This window comes from Macadamia integrifolia, chromosome 6 (assembly GCF_013358625.1).
Source record: "Macadamia integrifolia cultivar HAES 741 chromosome 6, SCU_Mint_v3, whole genome shotgun sequence".
NCBI classification, from domain to species: Eukaryota; Viridiplantae; Streptophyta; class Magnoliopsida; order Proteales; family Proteaceae; genus Macadamia; species Macadamia integrifolia.
In genome coordinates, this window is record NC_056562.1 from 37,428,075 (window position 1) to 37,449,592 (window position 21,518).

Consider the following 21,518-nt stretch of genomic DNA (forward strand, 5'->3'; position numbering starts at 1 on the left):
CACTACAAGTGTGACTCAACCTCAATTCTGTTCGAAGCTTTTTCAATTGCTGTGGTGGTGATCCAACATCTATTTCAAGCTTTTCCTCATCTCATTTCAGCTAAGGATCAATACAACAATATAGTTTCTATTGTGAAAACTGTGTATTACAATTTATATTTTATAAGAAATTGTAATATAATTACCCAACAATTTTAAGGTAATTGATCGTTATAAAATCCCATGGCTGATCTTGGAGATACGAGCCTCAACAGAGGTGATGACTCCAACAATAATGATGATCCTTCAATCACTATCATAGGTGATGCTTCGAACAACAATGTCGTTGATGGAACTATCAACGTAAGAGATCCTTCAAACATCAATGTTGAAGGAACAATCATCAATCAAGGAGGCGGGGTTCATGTTAGCCATAATGGTAAGGGGATTCCTCATTTACCCACCATTGATTCAATTCCCACCAATGTTATCCCCTCAATAACTGATCTTATTTCGGATTTGGGTAAGATGAGAGCTGTCACTAAATTTGACAAAATTGAGCAGTTTGGAGGTCAAAACTTCAAATAGTGGAGGCAAATGATGTTGTTTGCATTAGCCCAAATTAGGATGATATTTACCTTTACTGAACACATACTGAAAAAAAAAAAAAAAAAGCAATGATCCTGTAAAGGAGGGCAAAAGGGTGGCTTGGATTCAAGCAGATTACCAATGCAAAGATTGGATCTTAAATGCATTATACAATGACTTATACCATGTGTATAGTTCATTAGAATATGCATATTCGATTTGGAATGCTTTGGTAAATAAGTATTCTCTTAAGGATGCTGGCTCAAAGAAGTACTTGGTGGCTAAATTTCTAAATTTTACTATGAAATATAGTGACACCATTTCGAACCAAATTGATCAATTTCAGATCTTAGTTGGAAAGCTAGCAAAGGAAAAAATGGTTCTACTAGAAGAATTTGTGACCGGTGCCTTGATTGAAAAGCTTCCATCTTCTTGGGATGCTTTCAAGCTATCAATGAAACATAAGAAGACAGAATTGACCTTGGACTAGTTGGTTGTGAGGATCAAAATTGAGGAAAAGAACCAGAACAAGGACAAGGGTGAAAAAGACCTTGGGGAGAAACGTTTGAAAGCGAACTTTGTAGAAACCAACAAATAAGACAAGAAAAGGAAGAACCGTCAAAACTTTGATGAGCCTTCTTTTAAGAAGAAGAAACTCACTTGTTATGTGTGTGATAAGCTAGAACACTTCAAGAAATATTTCCAATTCAAGAAGAAAAAAATTTGAAAAGGTGAACCTAGTTGAAGAAAACGTCTTTGTAACTATGGTCACAGAAGCAAATTTGGTTAAAAAAAATCAAAGAGTTGGGTATTGGATACCGGGGCTACAAGACACATTTGTGGTGATCTGAAGATGTTCTCTTCTTATTCCATGAGTATGGGAGACGAAAATGTATTCATGGGAAACTCCCAAAGTGCCCCTATTATGGGGAAAATAAAGGTAGTGTTGAAGCTCACTTCAGGGAAGACTATGGTTCTCACCAATGTCCTCCATGTACAGGACATTAGGCGTAATTTAATTTCAGTTTCTTTGTTCAATAAAATATAAATGAAATTAGCTTTTGAGAGTGATAAGGCGGTTATCACTAGGAACAATGTATTTGTGGGGAAGGGATACCTTATTGAGGGGTTATTTGTACTAAGTGTTGAAAACATTGTAATTGAGAAAGCTAGTACTTCTTCTACTTACATTGTTGTCCCTACTAACTCTTTTGAGGGTGGGTCATAGTAGTGTGAAGTATATCACCAAACTATGCAAGTTAGACATGATCACTAATAAGGTGGAACGCCCTGTGAACAAGTGTACAACTTGTGTAGAGGCAAAGTTAACCAAAAGACCTCATAAAACTGTGGATAGAAAGAGTGATCTCTTGGAATTGATCCATAGTGACTTGAGTGACTATAAGTCATATGAGTCTAGGGGAGGAAACAACTACGTCATAACCTTCGTAGATGACCACTTTAGGTATATCATGATTTATTTACTCAAATCAAAGGATGAGGCTGAAAAGACATTTATATCTTATAAAATGAAACTTGAAAATCAACTTGACAAGAAGGTTAAAAGACTTAGAACCGATAGAGGGACTGAGTATTTTAACATTGAAAATTTTTGTGAGAAAAATAAAATTATCCATGAGATAACCGCTCCACACCAATCGGAATCCAATGGGGTTGCCTAAAGAAAAAATAGATCTCTTAAAGAGATGATGAACTCTATGTTATTGAGTTCAAGTGTACCACTTAATATGTGGGGGGAAGCCATGCTAATGGCATGCTATCTATCAAATAGAATCCCACATAATAAGACTGGTATGATTCCATATGAGAAATGGTTTGGAAAAAAACCAAGTCTAAAACACTTGCAGATTTAGGACTGTTTGGCTAAGATATTATTATCGGATACTAAGAAAAGAAAATTAGAACAAAAAACATGTGATTATGTGTTTTTGGAGTATGCTACAAATAGTATTGTATACCGTTTCATGGTGATTAAAGCCATGGATGATGTTATTGAAACAAATAGCATCATAGAATCAAGGAATGTTGAGTTCTTTGAAAACATATTTCCCTTTAAGTCCAACTTACTTACAGGTAAGGATAGTCAATTGACTTATGGGGAAATAGAGTCAAATGAAAGGGTTACCAATCAAAAATTGGGTAATAGTGATGTAAGTCAACCAAGGATGAGCAAGCGACTCAAAAGACCCAAATATTCAAATGATGAGTGGTTTATCTATTTAGAAGATAAGGATCCTCTTATATACAAATAGGCTATCACATCATCGGATGTTGTCTTTTGGAAGGAGGCAATCAAGAGTGAACTAGATTTAATCTTGGAGAATAATACTTGAAAATTGGTAAATTTATCAATTGGTTTCAAAACTTTGGAAACCAAGTGGATATTTCGAAAAAAACTAAAAAGTGATGGGTCACTTGATCATTTCAAGGTTAGACTTGTAGTCAAGGGGTTTAAGAAAAAGCCTAACATTGATTACTTTGACACATTTTCCCTAGTCTGTAAAATTGCCACAGTAAGGGTAATGTTAGCAATGGCGTCAATACATAACCTAGTCATCTATCAAATGAATGTGAAAATGACATTCTAAAATGGAGACTTAGAGGAGGAAATTTAGATAAAGCAACTAGAAGGTTGTGTTGTAAATGGATAAGAGAAAAAAGTTTGTAAGCTTCGAAAATATTTATATGGATTGAAGCAGGCGCCAAAGCAATGGCATGAAAACATCTAATTTCAAATGGTTTCGTTATGAACGATGCTGAAAGGTGCTTATATAGCAGGTTTCATGGTGGTAAGGGCGTATTCATACTATTATATGTAGATGATATGTTGATAATGGGAATAAACTTGGAAATAGTGAATCAATCTAAGAAACTTTTGATGCCTAGTTTTGACACAAAGGACTTAGGAGAAGTTGATATGATCCTTGGGATCAAGATCATCAAGCAAGAGAATAATATTTCACTATCCCAAGCCCATTATGTAAAAAATATACTTGAAAAGTATGGGTACCATGAAGTTTCAGCGGTTAAAACACATTTTAAAATGAGATGTCATTTGAAAAGAAACTTGGGTGAACCAGTGAATCAAAAAAGGTATGCTCAAGTTATTGATTCAGTCACATATCTAATAAATTGTATGCATCCTGATATTGCCCTTGTAGTAGGAAAGTTAAGTCAACATACTCATAATCCAAGTAAGGAGCATTGGAGTGTGATTGATAAGTTGCTGAGGTACTAAAAGGCATTATAAACTATAGTTTGCACTATAGTGGTAAACCAATGGTGTTGGAAGGGTACTATGATGCAAATTGGATCTCGGATACATATGAGTCCTTAGCTACTAGTGGGTATGTCTTTACATTAGTAGGCGGTGCCATCTCATTGAAGTTCACAAAGCAATCTTGTGGGACATGCTCTACTATAGAAGCTGAGTTCATAACCTTAGAAAAGGCGGGAATGAAAGCCGAATGACTTAGAAACTTAATGACGGATATTTTATTGTGGTATAAACCAGTGCCATCAATATCACTACATTGTGATAATCAAGCGGCTATACATCTTGCCAAGAACCGGATAAACAATGATAAAAGGAGGCACATACGCTTAATACACAATCTTGTGAGACAGTACATAGATGAATGAATTATAGCTATCGATTATGTGAAGTCAGAAAATAACCAAGCTGACATGTTCACAAAGCCTATATTTGTCAAAAACTTATGTAGTGTATCTACAGGAATGAGGTTGATGCCTAATCCTTAGGTCATGTGATGGACACCCTACCTATGTGAAGAGGCTTAATGCCTGAATTAAGTTCAAGGGATACAAGCGAATTCATGGGTGACTAACTCAGTACTACTGCTTATTTAAGTATTCATTCCAAGATACAGATGGTGATAGTAGTACCACCACAAGGAGAAAGGTTGAGCGGTAAAGCTCTTAATTAATCCAATCCCAGGAAATATGGGAGTGTGTTAATTATGATGCACATCGAGAACTAACCTCCTAAGTAAATGTAAGGGGTGTGGCCGCCACCGATGAGAACTTATAGGCAAGTTCTCTAAACATTCATGAGTCTAAGATAAGGGACATGATCGGTTCAAAAGTCCAAAGTGATTATATGATGGGTAGCTTAAAAAGTTGACTTATGGGATGTGATTGATGGATCGATCAGCTACACTAATGAGGAAAGGTTCAAGGAGTCTGACTCTACCCGTACTCTATAGCGCTACTCATTAGACCTAGTGTAGATTCAAGTCCGAAAGATACCTACAACGATGCATCTTATAGTGTCTAATACAGTCACAGCTCATGTGTCCGTGTCTTTTGAAACTTATGGGGGATTGTTAGATTCTATATCTATTTTATTATATTTAAGTTTCAAAATAAAGTCTTGCTTTTTTGTGTTTTGATTGTCTTGTTATAGTGTGGGACCCTTAGGGTTAAGGTAGTGAAAAATGGTCAATAACAGCCTATGGGAGTCCTAAAGTCCATTCATGGCCATTACCATGAGTGGAGAGGTGGGCAAAGAGAATTGATTGGGATTAATTTTATTTATGAAATTAATTCTTTATTCATACCAGAGGTTATTGCCAAATGGAGGTAAATGGTCAATGTCATTATATGGGTGACTGAAAGTCCATTCATGGTCACTACCATGAGTGGGGAGATAGACTAAAAAATGGTCAATAACACTTTATGAGAGTTCTAAATTTCATTCATGACCATTACCATGAGTGGGGAGGTAGGCTAAAGAATTGACTGGGATTAATTCAATTAAATTGAAGTAATTCACAATTCATGTCCATATGACATTATTCTCCAATTAACTTGCCATTAGTTGGAGGTTACACTTGAGGAATCCAAGAGGGTACAAGGGTTGATTTTGGGTCTATATAAACCCAACCAAATATCTTGCAGAGACACACATTCACACATTGACATTCCATCCATTTCTACTTCTTATAACTATACAAGTCATTCTCTTCCTTTCATTTTTCTCTAAGTCTTGTGTAAGGTTAAAGGGTGGCTGCTATGCTGTAGCTTTTTGCTCCTAGAAGAAACTAAAAGAACTGTCTCATCTTCTAGTGGAAGGTTGTTTTATCTTGGAGGTAGAAGGTACAGAACAACTCTTGGCAGTAGAGGGCATCAATTACCTTAAAGGTAGCACTACAAGTGTGACTCAACTTTAATTCTGTTCGAAGCTTTTTCAGTTGCTGTGGTGGTGATTCAACATCTATTTCAAGTTTTTCCTCATCTCATTTCAGCTAAGGATCAACACCACAACAACATAGTTTCTACTGCAAAAGCTTTGTATTGCAAGTTATATTTTGTAAGAAATTGTAATACAATTACCCAACAAAGAATCTTTCAAACCATAGGGGAAGGGGATGTAAATCGTTCAAACCTTTGGATCCACATATAATTTCGACAAACTATAGGGGGCGTAATATTCCTTAAATAAAATGTATTGCTGGTCATCCTTTTGGAATATGGACTGGCAGCTCAATATAAGTTAACAATTTTGTATGAGTGACACCCATGCCTTCCTTCTCCGGAGTTTGATTGAGAAATATCTTCATCCATCTCTATGCAACAACAATTTCTATTACCAAATTGTTCAATTCCGAACCATTTAGCCTAGTTTTGCTACAACGTTCTCGGAAAAATTTTACTTTCAAGTTAAAAAAAATTCCCTGACCATACAGCTCTATGTGCAGGAACTTCTAATTCGCTAGCCAAGTCGATATATAGCTACTATTCTGATGTGGCTCATAATCACCTTAAGCTATGTTTGGGAGGTAAGAAAAGAGAAGAACATAAAAGGCATCTAGATGAGGAAAGAGACGAAAAGAATAGAAATGAAAAGAACGGAAGAGAAAAAACTGAAATTCATGTGTTTGGCAAGGAGAGAAAAGAAAAGAAAAAAAAAGGCGCTTTGATCCGTACAACTACACCGAAATACTCAACACCCAAGTTTAAAAGAATGTGATCTAGCATTGCTGTTGTGATACATTTGTTGATTCATGTATCAACTGAGGACAACAATTGTTTTTGCTATTCCAAACCCTACTGTCTTCTACCATCGACGGGTTTACTGTTGTTGGGGTAGTGACCAGTGGTGGAGAGAAGAGGTGAAGAGGAGACTAGAGGCAGCGAAGAAGAAGAAATAGGAGGAAGAAGGTGAAGTAGTTGGTTTTATCAAAAAAAAAAAAAGGTGAAATAGTTGGATGGGCAACGGATTGGGTAAAGTGGACGGTGGGATTAGCGACAGAGACAAAGGGGGATGATCTAGGTACTGCTCTCTCTCACACACAGACGCTATTGTTGGCGCCTTTCTCCCACCCCCTATTTTGTCTTTCTCTCTCTGGTGTCGGAATTGTGCAACGCCCTGTCAATGTGTTTATGAGTTTGTGTAAAGGGAATATCTTTTTTGTGTGATTTTGGAAGAAGATCGGCTTTTTGATTCAGGGGTTTGATTGGTTCTATCACCATCGCTTTTCCCCCGGCAGGAATGGCGATAGATCGAAGGAGGTGCACGGCGGGTGGGTGAGTCTCTTTGCTCTGGTGCTTGATGGTGGAATTGTTGTAGACTCCATATGAGAGAGAGAGAGAGAGAGAGAGAGAGAGAGAGAGAGAGAGAGAGAGAGAGAGAGTACGCTAGATCAGGGAAAAACCCAATGTTTTCTCGATCACACAAAGTTATCTTGACTGTGAGACGAGATAAGTTTTTGACGGCGATGGAGAATTACGCAACTTTCGAGGCACTTTTAAAATTTAAATTAAGACTCTTCTCATCATCATTTTCATGTCCAAACACAAAGAAGAAATGGAGATCGGAGAAAATAGTACAAAACTTGTACTATTTTATTTTATTTTCTTTTCTTTTGTTTTCCTGGGCTACCAAACACAGCCTTAGTTCCATCATCAACACGTTATAGAAGGTAAAAGTTAGTCTTTATAGAGAGATCTGATAAAATACAATGATACAAGGATAAGGTAAACATTATCTCAGAGGACAACCAAAATTCGTAACATTTTATCCAGCTGCAGGTATAGAAGATGCATACTCGAATGAAAGGGTAAAATGTCCTTAATCCATGAATATTCAAAGTCCTTTAAAAAAAAGCTATATTCTACTCCTATGCACAGTTTAAAGGGAAATAACTAGGGAAATAACTAGGGGCCCGTTTGATAACGTTTCAAGAAACGTGTTTCTGCCGTTTCTGTTTCTAGAAACAGCAGAAACGGAGCAAAAAGCGTTTGATAAAACTGTTTCGTTTCACTTATTTTTAAAAATAGAAATATAAATTTTTACTTATTTATGGTTCAAGAAACGACCTAGGCGAAACAAGTTGAACTTGTTTCGCCGTTTCTGGAAACGACTTGTGGCAATTCTTTCACTGGTTACCATCGACTTCTAAAAACATGACTTATCAAACACCTTCAATTCCGTTTCTGTTTCTAGAAACGGAAATTTATGTTTCTGCCGTTTCTTGAAACAGAAACGGCAGAAATGTTATCAAACGGGCCCTAGGATTTCAGACCTAAATATAAAAGAACAACAGGCTATATGTTCTCATCCAGTAAAACAATGTTCATTTTAATAAAATGTTTTTTAGCCATGAACCTTAGTCACCTAAAGCAATGACATAACCTCAATGAGAAATGATAAGTAGCATCAGCAACATCCACACTAACTAGATCCTGTGACGATCTTAAGAGATCAAGGACTCCAACATTCAAACACAAATTAAAATTTAGAAAAATAAAGGAAAAAACAAGTTTTATTCCGAACAATTAAACTAGGCATGTGTTCGGTCAGGAACTAGATTCTGTACATCACAAAAAGACAATCCAGTTTCACTATGACTATGTAATTGTAGTCAAGATATGAACTCAGTATTCCAAGTGTCTCAGTGGATTCGCTTGTATGATTTAATGGGTATTCAAAGTAAACGAAAAATGCGATCCTTTTAATGAATATCATTATAGCAGAGCATAGCCTCACTCATCAAGATAGATTGTAAGAAAGATTGATCACAGAGACATAATAATCACGAAAGACGGATACTAAAATCATGCAAAAGGAAGTCCTGACATAACTGTGAACAATAGGAGGATTACATTCATGATGTAGATAGGATAGACCCTCACAGCTCCAGTGCAAGAATATAGTGAACTGAATAATCTAGTTTCTACCACACAAAAAAGATCGATGCATTTCTAATGAATCTTTTCAGCAAAATAACAGCATTTCCTCCGTTCGTAAATTCATAAATCGTGGAATAACCTGAAAGCATCACAATAATTTCTACCCCATACAAATATCCATAAATCTTTGATGTCCAAGAAACCAAATCTCTATGCCACATTTCATCAAACCCTTGATGAGCAGGACCAATATACCTGTGCTTCACGTACAACTTAATCAATGTGTTGCAAAAATACATATCGGATCCAAAATCCATTTGAATTGCAAGAAAGTAAACCAATTCTCCATATCCAATACTACGAATATTGCTCATATTTTGATTCAAATAGAACAAAATGAAGAAAGAAATTAAACCTAAGGATTTGAGATTCTAATTTCTTCTTCCAAGGAAGAGAACAAACAACCCAGTTACAAGCAAACCTCTTCTTAAGAAAGAAAATGAGTCTCCTTCTTTTGCCTCTAAGCTTCTTCAGGTGAGAGGGTTTGCTTTACTGATGATAGTGGTGAGTGGGGAGAGAGAGATCGTGAGAGTAGGATTTTAATTTTTCTTCATATTTTGGTGGAAAAATAAAAGAGAAAATTTTAATATATAAATAAAAAAAAATTTCAGATGTAAAATATATGAAAAATATATTTTTCTTGTAATTAAATAACTAAATTTATTTTTTTAGAAAAAAAAATTTACATCCTCCTTGTAACCAAACAAAGCCTAAGAGAATATAACGAAGCATTAAAAAGTTGGTTTTCATTAACATTGATTCATTTCTTGGTATTGTACCAGAAAAAAAAACATTTCTTGGTGTACATAATCGATGGAAATCGGCATCAGCCTTTATAAATTCTATTCGAATTGGCCATTCCGCCTTTTCCGATGGTAACCTCGGCCTCTATTACGCTGTGCGTGCGAGAATCTTCGGCGACAATGAAGTGATATTGATCAGACCCCACCACCCCCGGCCCTGGATCCAATCATCCGGTACATCTACAATTAAAATACATGCATCCGGTCCCTCGTCCGCCTCATTTCAGTGGAGCGGCTAGTGCGTGCTTACTGCAGGGTCAAGTCTCTTTCCAGCAAGCTTGGATGGAGGGCCACCGATCTTGTCATCGGCAGCAGTCGTTGCAGAGAAGAGCAAAGACTCAAAAAGCAAGACGGCCTTCCAAATTCTCCTGATTGATATATTTGTAATATTTTTTTTTTTTGCCTAACTTTTGTTCATGAGTTCATTCTCTTATCACTAAACTTCTATATATCTACGAAGTAGGAAGTTAGAAACGCTGTGGACCCAATTTGTTTCTTAATTCTCATCTTTCCCTCTTCTCCTAACCGGCTCCCGAGTCCCGATTCCCAAGTCCTGAGTCCTGAGTCCCGAGTCCCGAGTCCCGAGTCCCGAGTCCCGAGTCCAGAGTCCAGAGTCCAGAGTCCCGAGTCCCCAACACCTGACGCTACCCCGGCCATCGCTCCGGCGGATCTACCAGCCAGTCTCTCGATAGATCAATTTAAATATTCAATATTCAAGAAAGAGGAACGGAGCTGGAGTCTCTACAGGAAGCCCCCTCTTTGAAGGCTCCTGGGAACGGGCAGATACGGTATAGATCACCATCATCTGCAGAACTCCTGGAGGGGCAGAATCATTCTCACCCTCTGTCCGATCCCGATCAATTGGTTCATCTGGAGAAGATGTTGAAGCGCACGAGACAGGAGTCGTTCTCTGACAAGCTGTACAAGTTCCGCGGTGTCATCCTCGTTGTATCCGTGCCTCTTCTCCTCACTTCCTTTGTCCTCCTCTTCATGCCCCGTTCCTCCTCTGATGACGGCATCATCTCGATGGAAGCTGGCAACCGCCGGGCCTCCTCTAATGATCCGAGATCGTCTCCTTCTCCCCACGGATCTAAGAGCTATGCTGCCATCTTCGACGCCGGAAGCTCCGGTAGCAGGGTCCACGTCTATTGTTTTGATGAAAATTTGAATCTTGTTCCCATCGGGAAAGAGCTCGAACTCTTCGTTCAGGTAAGTTGAAAAGGACTCGGCTGCGATACAACTACTCATTGCTTTCTTTTACGTTAACAAAGTTATGTGTAAGTTGGAGAAAACTATTAGGTGAGCTGATAGAGCATTCATCAAGGTAGCAATGTTAAACCCAAGGATCAAACAGAAACAAAAGAAACGAAAGGGGAACTTCAACCTAGATCAAAAAGCCTTGTTATACTATTTTCGCATTTGAGGATATTTTTTTCTTTCTCTTTTTCAATTCTATCAGCAGCGCTTAGTTGTTGTTGTAGTTGTTGTTTATTCCTGCATATGGAGCTGCATAGCTGTTTAAGGTAGGCATTGCATACATTAGGAGGAGTTTACTATACATGCATAAGAAGGTGCCTGTGGGTTCCCATGTTAAAGTGTCTTGCCTGTTGTTGCTGATTCTTGTGATCGAGTCCCACCTACAATTTTGCACGGTTTGTGCCTCACTTTGCATGATATGCGCTTCCTCTCTTCTATCTTGTTCCAACTTACCTTTTAATGCGTACAGTTGTAATGTATTCAATTTCAATGGACTGAGAATTTAAAGGAAAAAATTACATGCACAGGTCCTGTTTTGATGCAGTAAAGATTTACTCCATAGATTGATTCAATTAAAGTACTTTATTACAAAGATAACTTAATTCTGGCTGATAGTTACTTCTGATGCAGAAAAGAGTTACTGCTTCAACACATTTATTCAGATAAAGTACTTTATTTTAGCTAAAAGTTACCATAGGCATTAGGCATTAACATTGTTAGAAATAATACTTAATATATTAAAAAAAGTTTTTAAACCCAAGTAAAATGAAAGTTACAAATGATTCAAATTATATGAGAATTGGGGGGGGGGGTTCTAACAGATCTTATTTACTTGAGTCAAAAGTATCATGCAAGTTGTGGTCAAATCATATGGCATTAAGATGAAAAAATTTAATCTAGAACTATTGGGTTCATATCTTATACCAGATCAAATTTTTAATATGAAGGTTTTTCAAACAATAAGAAGAAATTGTGTCCACATACATTTTTATTTAAAAACTTAGGAGATCTATGGATCTAGTGGTTGGTCAACAGCTCTTTTGCATATCTTCAGTATTTTCATAGTAGGCAAGTGGTTTACATTGAAATTTAATTTTTAAAAATTTTAATTACATAATGTTACTTTGGTTTTTTGAATAATTTGGAGATCTATAGATCTTAGAGGGTCCATGGATGTACAACATATATTTTGTTACAATACCAGAGATAAAAATCAGCAATCGCAAGAGGAGAGAGGAGAATGAGAGGGAGAGACTACCAAGAGAATAGTAGAATCAATACTTGGCGGTCTCCCCTACCGCTAGCCTTTTATTAACAAGCCAAGGTACAATCAAAATAGGAAACTAGTTCCTTGGTCAATAAAGAAAATAAAACTAAGAGAATCTGTCCTACTTAGAGATAAAATCTATCCTAACTAGGAAATACAATAAAAGAAAAGCAACAAAACAAAAACCCCATGATAGGGAAACCCCCCCTATCGTGGGAGACATGAACTTGTACCCCCACGGTACTGGGGCCCATTCTCTAACATATTTAATGTGGACCTAGTACTTTGGCATTCAATAAGAAAATGAATTTCTTATTTTTGGATTCATTTTCTAATAACCAGGCTGTTACAGCCATTACAGTAAATTGCAGTTATTAGTCAACTATAGTGATTCATGCTGATATGCATCGATAGATTGTAAATGTTGGTGCAGATCTGTATAGCAAGAGAAATGATAGTTCTGGCCTGCAGGGATTGATACATGTTGATGTAGTCTTTGGTTGGTTGTTGTTGAAGTTTTGTTGGATGAAATGTCAACTGGTGATATTTTTGATTCTCCTTTTCCCTATTTCTTATGGATTGGGGTAAAAATTAGCTGTAGTCTCTGTAGCTTTTAATTTTTCTTCATGTTTTGTAATCAGAAATGGTTCAGATTATATATCAGCTTTTTCTTTGCTTGATTGTGTGCAATTTTCCCTATGATCATTCTGGTCCTTGTTATTGCAGAAAAAACCGGGTTTGAGCTCATATGCCCACAATCCCCATCTGGCCGCAGACTCACTACAGTCTCTTTTGGATCAAGCAGAAAGTGTTGTTCCCCAAGAGTTGCGCCACAAGACACCAGTGAGAGTAGGGGTAGGCAATAGTAATTTCTTCTATATTTTTTTCTGTTCCACGATACACTTAGAATTTTAGATTGGAGGCATGATACCTGTCCTTTGAGAGTGGGTGAGCCTGTGGCGCAACGGTTAAGTTGGACTATTTCAACATGTTGGTCACAGGTTCAAAACTTGGAAACTGCTTCTCCTGCGAAGCAGGGGGTAAGGCTGCGTATATTTTCCCCTCCCTGAACCTGCAGTAGCGGGGGCCTTGTGCACTGGGTTGCTCTTTTTTTAGGCAAGATACCTGTCCTCTAAGATTTTTTTTTTGAATATCTATGCTCTCTTTTTGTTCATATTGATCAAATTACAATGTTTATTCAGGCAACGGCAGGTCTGAGGGCCTTGGAAGGTGACACATCTGACAGAGTTTTGCAAGCGGTAACTCCCATTTTCTTATGTGCTCTTGTATGTACAGAACACTTAAGAAGAATAATAAAAACAGGAAGGAAAAAAAGAGAGAGAAAGAGGACCAATTTCTTCCTCATTTCTTGTCACTGTGCATACCACAGGTTAGGGATTTTCTTGAAGACAAAAGTTCCTTGAAATCAAAACCAGATTGGGTCACTGTCCTCGATGGAACTCAGGAGGGTGCCTTTCAGTGGGTATGTTATGTTAAACTCCCTTTGTTTATGTTTTTTCTGGCGCCTAAAAAATTAGTTAGGTATTTGTAACTTCTGAAGGGCTGTCCTGAGAACTGCAAGAATCAAGGCAGATGGGCATTGTTGAGGTCCTGCTTCCATAGACCTTGATGGCTTGATTGCTGATCATGTGGCCTGTTTTTAAAAGTTGTAGTTCAAGGATAAATCACGATTAGGGCAAAAAATCATCCCCTGCAGTTAAATGCATCTTCATCGGCCAAAACGAAATTTTGAACTGGCGAATTAATTTGAATTCATGTAACAGATTGTACCGTTTTTGGATATAGACTATGCTTTTATTTGTAATTTTTTTTTTTTGAATATATATTACTTAGCATTATGAGAACTAGTATGCATTCCTTTAAAGTCAGAGTTGAGCTTGACTTCATTCATTGGATCAATCCTGTGTGATGTAGTTGGGTGTGGGAAAATTTGGGGTTAATTCAGTATTTTGATTATTAATTTGTTTCCTTATTGTTAGAGTAGGTGTCATCACGTAAGTTGAGAGATTTTATTTCAGTTGCTAATTTAGGTTCGTTCCCACGTTAATCAGTTTCCGCTGTTAGGTTTTGATTTTCCTTTTTATAGCCATGTAACACGGTAGAGAAAGACAGATTTTAAAGAATTGAATTTTGATTGAAGCTTTTGGCTTGAACCCATGGCTGCCGAGATGCTTGCATATCCCTCCCTCCTTTGATCTTCTTCTTCTTCTCATTCTTTCTTTTTGTTCTTACTGCTACTTCCTGCAAACAGCATCGCTGCCACTTTAAAAAGAGTCGATCTCCTGCGTTCCTCTTCCTTCCTGAGTGAAATCTTGTGTGTTGTTCTCTAGCCAAGGACGACTGAAACCCTAGAAGCTTGGCCCTGTTGAAGCTCCTATGTACCTTGTGCCAGATCTGATTTGCAGAGGTCAATACTTCTTGTGCCTTTGAAGTCTATGACTAGTATTACTGGGTTCGAAAGAGCTGGATGGTGCAACCCTTCACCTGAAATTCATGAACCAGCAAGATAGATAATAGAGCTCCCTAGTTTATCTTTTATATTATCATTAACTAGGACTGTATATAGTATTTAGGCAGGCATAGGCTGCTGCAACCAGAAACCAAGATCAGTCCTTGGATGGACTATCAAATCAGCATGTGAAAAAGATCAATTACTAGTTCTTAGAGCTCTGGTACCATGTGACAATACCAAAGATTAAAAACCAGTACCTGAAAAGAAGAAAGGGTGAAAAGGAGTTGATGCTGCTAGGGAACTGCAGAATTGTTGCTCTAGCAGTTCCCCCCCTACCGCTCATATATATTATAAGTAATGAATTACAGGTAAACAAGGAAAGTAATTCCTTGTGCGGCAAGAAAATGGAAAATAAAGGTTTAGTTTAATTAAGAAATAGAGATCTAGCTTAACTAGGAAAAAGATAAGCCAAAAGCTAGGAAATAATATTTTGCCAAGTGGGGACACACCCCCTGTCATGGTACAGGTCAAGATACCTTGATTGGGTTTGCTTATGGGCCCACCCGAGTGTGCAATAGCCAAATATTTGAGAATGGTGGCAGCTCTGGGATTGAAATGTAGTTGCAAGGAGGGGTGGGGGGGATGGCAATCTAGTAAATAACCAGATTTTTAAAGGCGCTACTCGGTAGACAGAGATATGAAGGGGATTAGGACTTATTGTCTGAGGGTAGACTAGGAACTAAAGCTAAAGTAAGGACATGAAGGACTTAAAGGTAAAGGAAGAGGTTAACTTGGAACTCAGAAATTAAATATATTGAAGACCAATAAACCGTGGGGGTTATGAGTTACTTTCAACCTCCGAATATCACCATTCACAAATCATGATAGAACCAGAACAGGGAGTGCTTCAACCTCTGCAACCCAACTAATACCTGACAAGAATATTGGGTAATAAATCTCAGGTAAACCTCTGAAACAGAAACTGGTGGTAGACTCAGAATCAGATCTGATTAACGTGAGGTATCTCACTGGATTGAAGCCCTTTCGATGAGAAATTCCAGTTAAGGTTTCATGACTGTTAACCTTCTTAAATGCTTATGTGATTTGCTCAAAACAGCAAGTGAGGAGGGAGAGTTTGATATCTGAATTCTAAATCTGCGATAAGTTCCACATCAGCCTAGTTGCTTGTTCAGTTCTCTAAATGGAGGGGAGTTCTGGGACCAGTCTTTGGGGATTATGAATTACACATGAAGATACAACTTATACCTAGAATATCACAGGGAAAGGAGAGGAGGTGAGGGAGATCGATGACCAGTTATGACTGATCGAGTATCTCTTGGGAACAGGGCAGAGATAGAAACTGAGAAATGAAAAATAGGGAAGAGAAGTAGTGCATAACAAAGGGGGAGAGAGAGAGAGAGAGAGAGAGAGAGAGAGAGAGAGAGAGAGAGAGAGAGAGAGAGAGCACATAAGAAGAAGGGGGGGGGGCGGAGCTTGCACTACACCAGCCATGCAGGCACCATACTTCTCACGATCTCATCATTATCAAAGCTGGATCCCAATAGTAGGGTATATGCTTATAAATAAATGAAGAAATCTAATTAACAAAGGAAAACTAGGAAACAAACTCAAACAGAGGAAACTAAGAACAACTAAAACTGGGAAACTAAATATCCTATGTAGCTAAACTTCGAAACTTAAAAGATTACATATTATCCTAAGAAAATAAATATCTAATTATCCTACTAGACCAAAGACCCAAATTTGGACCCAGTTCTTTGTCTGGGTTACCAAATGGGTTCGGGCCAACCCATGGAAGTGTTCCTGCATCAAGTGCACATGAAATGTACCCCCACAGTACAAAGGGTCCAATATTTGGCAGAATCCACCGAGCACATTACTGAATCCACAGCAGCAACTATGGAAACCAGTGTTTTAAGTATTGGTGCATATCATATTGGCTGATAGTGTATCGGTAGTGGTGGGTATTGATACGATACTCACTGATGACAAGGGTTTATAATTTCCAATATGGGACTGATATGGTCCGATACAAATCAATACAGTTAAGATATATTTGATACACCTCTTTTAAACCTGCAAAACAGAAATCATGATTGAGATATGAAATCGAGAGCAACCAAAGCATTGGAAAATTGCTTTTCTCTTCGATTGAGTTGGGGAAATCAATCAACACAAAATCCAACCCTAACATTCACAATTTCAACAATTTTGGGTATTTACAATGCTCAAATCACAATGCAAAACAGATTTGGGCCAAAAGAAAAAAAAAAGTAAGTTGCATGTCACTTTTTCTTATGGTGCTCAAACCTTTTTTTTTTTTTTTTTTTTTTTATTTATTTTTCTGTTATGCATCACTAAATAGGTAAAAACTACTCAAATCCTTGCATCAAGCTTGTAAGTAACCAGAAGTTGCAAACAGTACCTGCAAAGTAGAGAGAGAGAGAACAATGGGAGAAGGAGAGAGCAATTGTTGAACTATGATAGACTCAACATAAGGTTGTTGTGAACCACTTATAAACTGCATTGTTTCTGAATACCACAAATAACTATATTCAAAGATAAATTTGTTGCTTAGGATACGAGCAGATGACACGGACACTAAATATAAATCTTCAATTAAGGACTTGTGCAGATAATAGCAATAACCTCCAATAAATATTAATCTTCAACTGATGACTTGAGTAGATAATAACAGTAATCTCCAATCTCCCTCCCACTTGTAGCATTAAATGGTGACAAATAATGCAGAGGACGCAATAAAGATTAATTCACAATCATAAGACAACGACAACCAGCATCGGGAAGGATGAGCATCACATAAATTCCATAATCAAGAGCAGCCACAAATAAGAGTTAGATTTAAACAAATTTGAGCAAATAATCTCCAATAATAATAATAATCATCACTCCATGAAAGTACCAATCTTAAAAAAAGTGCAACCCCAGCCTGAAGTTATATAGGGCCCACTAAAGCAATAAAATTGCAAATATATGACCAATGGCAATACTGTTAATTGTTTCCACACTTACGGGCCCACCAAAGCGAGATGGACTCAGTGAAAAAATAGTATATATATCAAAGGGGTACTTGGTATGTGAAAGAAGAGGGGACACAGATGGATTAAAGTATTGGTATTGGTCGTTGTATCGGTTAGCTAAATTTAAGATACGCATCGGAGGGTATTGTATCATATAAAAAATAAGCTAATATATGCTAAAGATCAAGGATTAAAGTATCGCTATCGGACGCCATATCGGTTAGCTAAATTTAAGATATGTATCAGAGGGTATCATATCGGTATCGGAGATGCTTTAAACCATATATGTAATTATTCACAAGGTGTACACAACAACAACAACAAACAACACCACCACAACTCAGCCTTATCCCAACTAATGGGGTTGGCTACATGGATCTGAGTGAGGAAAAAGAAAAAGAAAAGAAAGAAGAGGGAAAAGGAGGAAAAAGGGAAAAGGGAAAAGGAGGAAAAAGATAAAAGAAACAAAGCAAAGCAACATCTCTGGGACATCCCATTTGTGAATGATCGGCAACACGGATCTTTGCCCTCCAATCAGCTCTGCTTGATGTCATACTAGGGTTAAGACCTAGCTTCTGTATGTCTTTCCTTACTCACTCATCAATGAGTTAGAATATAAAGATGGGAAGAGAAAAAGGAAATGAAAGATTAGAGAAGAAGAAGAGGAGGAGGAGGAAGAGGAAGAGGAGGAGGAAGAGGAAGAGGAAGAGGAAGAGGAAGAGGAAGAAGAAGAAGAAGAGAAAAGAGAATGGTGGAATGTTGTGTAAATAAAAGATTCTCTACCACTGTACCAAATATATATTACTTCACTTAACAAGATATATGAAATTACATACACCTCCCTAGGGAGATAGAAAGGAAAAAGAAAGTACAATAAGTGGCAAGAGTACAATACACTTGACCCTAAAGTACCCTTATTACATAAACTCTTACATTCCCCCTCAAGCTGGAGAATATCATACATTCCCAACTTGCATAAGAGGGTATTAAACTTGTGAGGAATGAGTCTTTTGGTGAAGATGTCTGCCAATTGATCATCTGTCTTCACAAAGGGAGTGCAAATGTTGCCGGAGTCAATCTTCTTTTTGATGAAATGCTACTCAACTTCAATGTGCTTTGTCCTATCATGTTGCACAGGATTATGGGCAATGTTTATGGCTACTTTGTTATCACATTAGAGGCGCATAAGTCCATCAACACTATATCCCCACTCAAGGGCCAGCACTCGCAACCAAATGAGTTTACAAACTCCATGAGCCATTGCACCGTACTTTGCCTCTGCACTAGATCTAACTACAACAGGTTGTTTCTTGCTACTCCATATAACCAAATTACCACCAACAAATGTGTAATAGCCAAAAGTAAGTCATCTGTCAAAGATGGATCTAACCCAATTAGTATCGGAATAACCTTCTATCCTCAATTGATTGTTTTAAGTATACAAAAGTCTTTTTTCCGGAGAGGACTTCAAGTATTTGAGGATGCGGTACACAACATCCAAGTGGCCACTCTTGGGAGCATGCATAAACTGGTTCACTACTCCCACTGCATAAGAAATGTGTGGGCGAGTTAGAGAAAGATAAATCAGTTTCCCCACTAGTCTCAGTTTTTTCCTGCATCAACAAGAGAGGAACCTCAATCTTCTTATAACTTGTGATTTTTCTCAATAGGAGAACTTGTCGGTTTACACCCCAACATCCTTGCTTCTTTCAATAGGTGTAAAATAAATTTCCTTTGGTAAATATTGATTCCCTTCTTAGACCTTTACAATTGACACTTCAATTCCCAAGAAATACTTCAAGTGTCTTAGGTCTTTGATCTCAAATTGTTTGACTAAGTAGGCTTTCAACCTAGCTATCTCATAATTGTCATCTCTAGTCAACATGATATCATCAACATAAATAATTAATGATGTGATGGTACCATTACCTCTTTGGGTAAATAATGTGTGGCCTGTTTAACTTTGGGAATACCCATTCTTTAAAATGGCCTGCTTGAAACTTTTCAAACCAAGCATTTGGAGATTGCTTGAGACCATATAGAGCCTTCTTTAGGAGACACACCTTACCATCAGCTGTTGGACATTTGAATCGAGGAGGGGGTTGCATATAAACTTCTTCCTCTAAGTCACCATGGAGGAAGGCATTCTTCACATCCAATTGATATAAGGGCCAATCTTTGTTTGCTGCCACAGATAAAAGGACTATTACAGAGTTATATTTCACCATAGGAGCAAAGGTCTCCTGATAATCAATTTTATACACCTGACTGTACCCTTTGGCTACCAATCTTGCCTTGTACCTCTCAATAGCACCATCTGTTTGGTACTTGATTGTATAAACCAACCTACATCCAACTAGAACTCTTTCCTTGGGAAGATCAACAAGTTTCCAATTGCAGTTCTTCTCAAGTGCCATCATTTCCTTAGACATGGCTTGCTTCCACTTGGGGTATGTCGTAGCCTCAATAATAGTTTTAGGGATGGAAGCAAAAGAAGAGCAGCAGTAAAAGCAACACATTTAGGAGAGAGAGCTTCATAGGAAATAAATCGGGCTATAGGATTAGTACAACCTCTCTTACTCTTTCGAACATCAAAAGGGAGGTCTAACTCAGAAGGAGAAGAAATGTTACCTGATGAGGAAGATAAAACTCAGGATGTGGATCCAAAGATGACTCTTGGCATGTCTTCTTTGTCCTTGCGTACACAATATTAGGTGCCTTCTTTGTACGAGTTCCACCAGTATGGCAATATCAATAATATCCATAGTGTCAACATCAACCACCTCTTTATGTTTCCCGATATCAAAGAAAAACGAGTAAGGCAAGGGAGTAAGAAATGGAATAGCATTGGCAGCCTTTTCACTTTCACTCCCATTCTCCCCCTGAAGAGGATGTTGATGAGAAGCAAAGAAAGGCACGAACTCAAGGAAGGTGACATCTTCGGAAAGAAATCGCCTACGAGATGAAGGGTGACAACACTTGTAGCCTTTGGTAGTAAAAGAATACCCAAGGAATAGGCCTTTGAGAGCCTTGAGATCAAGTTTGGTGAGGGAAGATTTGTTAATATGCACATAACAAATACAACCAAACACCCGGGGAGGAAGAGAAAAAGCAGAAGACTGAGGAGACAAGAGTGTAACGGGTTTTGAGACCCAAGGATTTTGATAGGCATGTGATGCAGATTAATTACCAACATAGGCTTGTTTTATTAGGAATAAGCCTAGGGTTGGGTTCCATACATGTTAGGCTTTTGATCCCATGTGTTTTGAGTGTAATAGACCACTTTTATGGGTCTAAAAAGGGGGCTCTAAGATTGAGTACGGGATTACTAGTTAGTTTCCTTTCTAGTTGGGCTTGATTTGAGTTATATTTGTTTCCTTATGAGTCAAGTTATTAATTGAGTCAAGTCCTTAGTAGTTAGTTTCCTTTTTCAACTAGTTTCTAATTTCAGTTAGTTTCTAATTTCAGTTTTTAGTAGCTATTGTATTAGGAGAATATTTGGTTTCCTTTTTGAGGAACCTTCTATTTTGTAATTCCCTCCCCCATTAACATTATAAATAAAGAAGAGGAGGCTCCTAAAGGCCTAGATGATTTTAATAAAAAAATTAATGGTTGTTGCTATTGTCTTCTACATGGAGATTTGTCTTGTGTTTGATCAAGGCTGATGGAATTGGTGTTTGATCCAATTGACTCTCAGCGGTGTGAAGCACAAGAGGTCCTCTTCCTTAACTCATCTTCTTCTTCTCTCAACTACACAAAGTGTTATTGATCTGCTCAAGTTCTTACAGTGGTTCTTTTGATAGAAAGATCCTACAGTTGAGACTTGGTTAGACTCCCTATCCCAGTCTACATTA

The 21,518-nt window shown here is 37.7% G+C and overlaps 1 protein-coding gene across 1 annotated transcript in view; it reads left to right on the top strand.

Annotated features, from left to right (window-relative positions):
• Window positions 1–10,003: 10,003 nt before the first annotated feature.
• LOC122081959 (apyrase 2-like) overlaps window positions 10,004–21,518 on the top strand; it is a 25,532-nt gene continuing 14,017 nt past the window's right edge. The window contains exons 1-4 of the mRNA XM_042649399.1: window positions 10,004–10,814; window positions 12,856–12,984; window positions 13,332–13,388; window positions 13,520–13,612. Of these exons, the coding sequence (XP_042505333.1) occupies window positions 10,485–10,814; window positions 12,856–12,984; window positions 13,332–13,388; window positions 13,520–13,612 (609 nt within the window). The 5' untranslated portion in view covers window positions 10,004–10,484. The remainder of the gene's footprint in view (window positions 10,815–12,855; window positions 12,985–13,331; window positions 13,389–13,519; window positions 13,613–21,518) is intronic.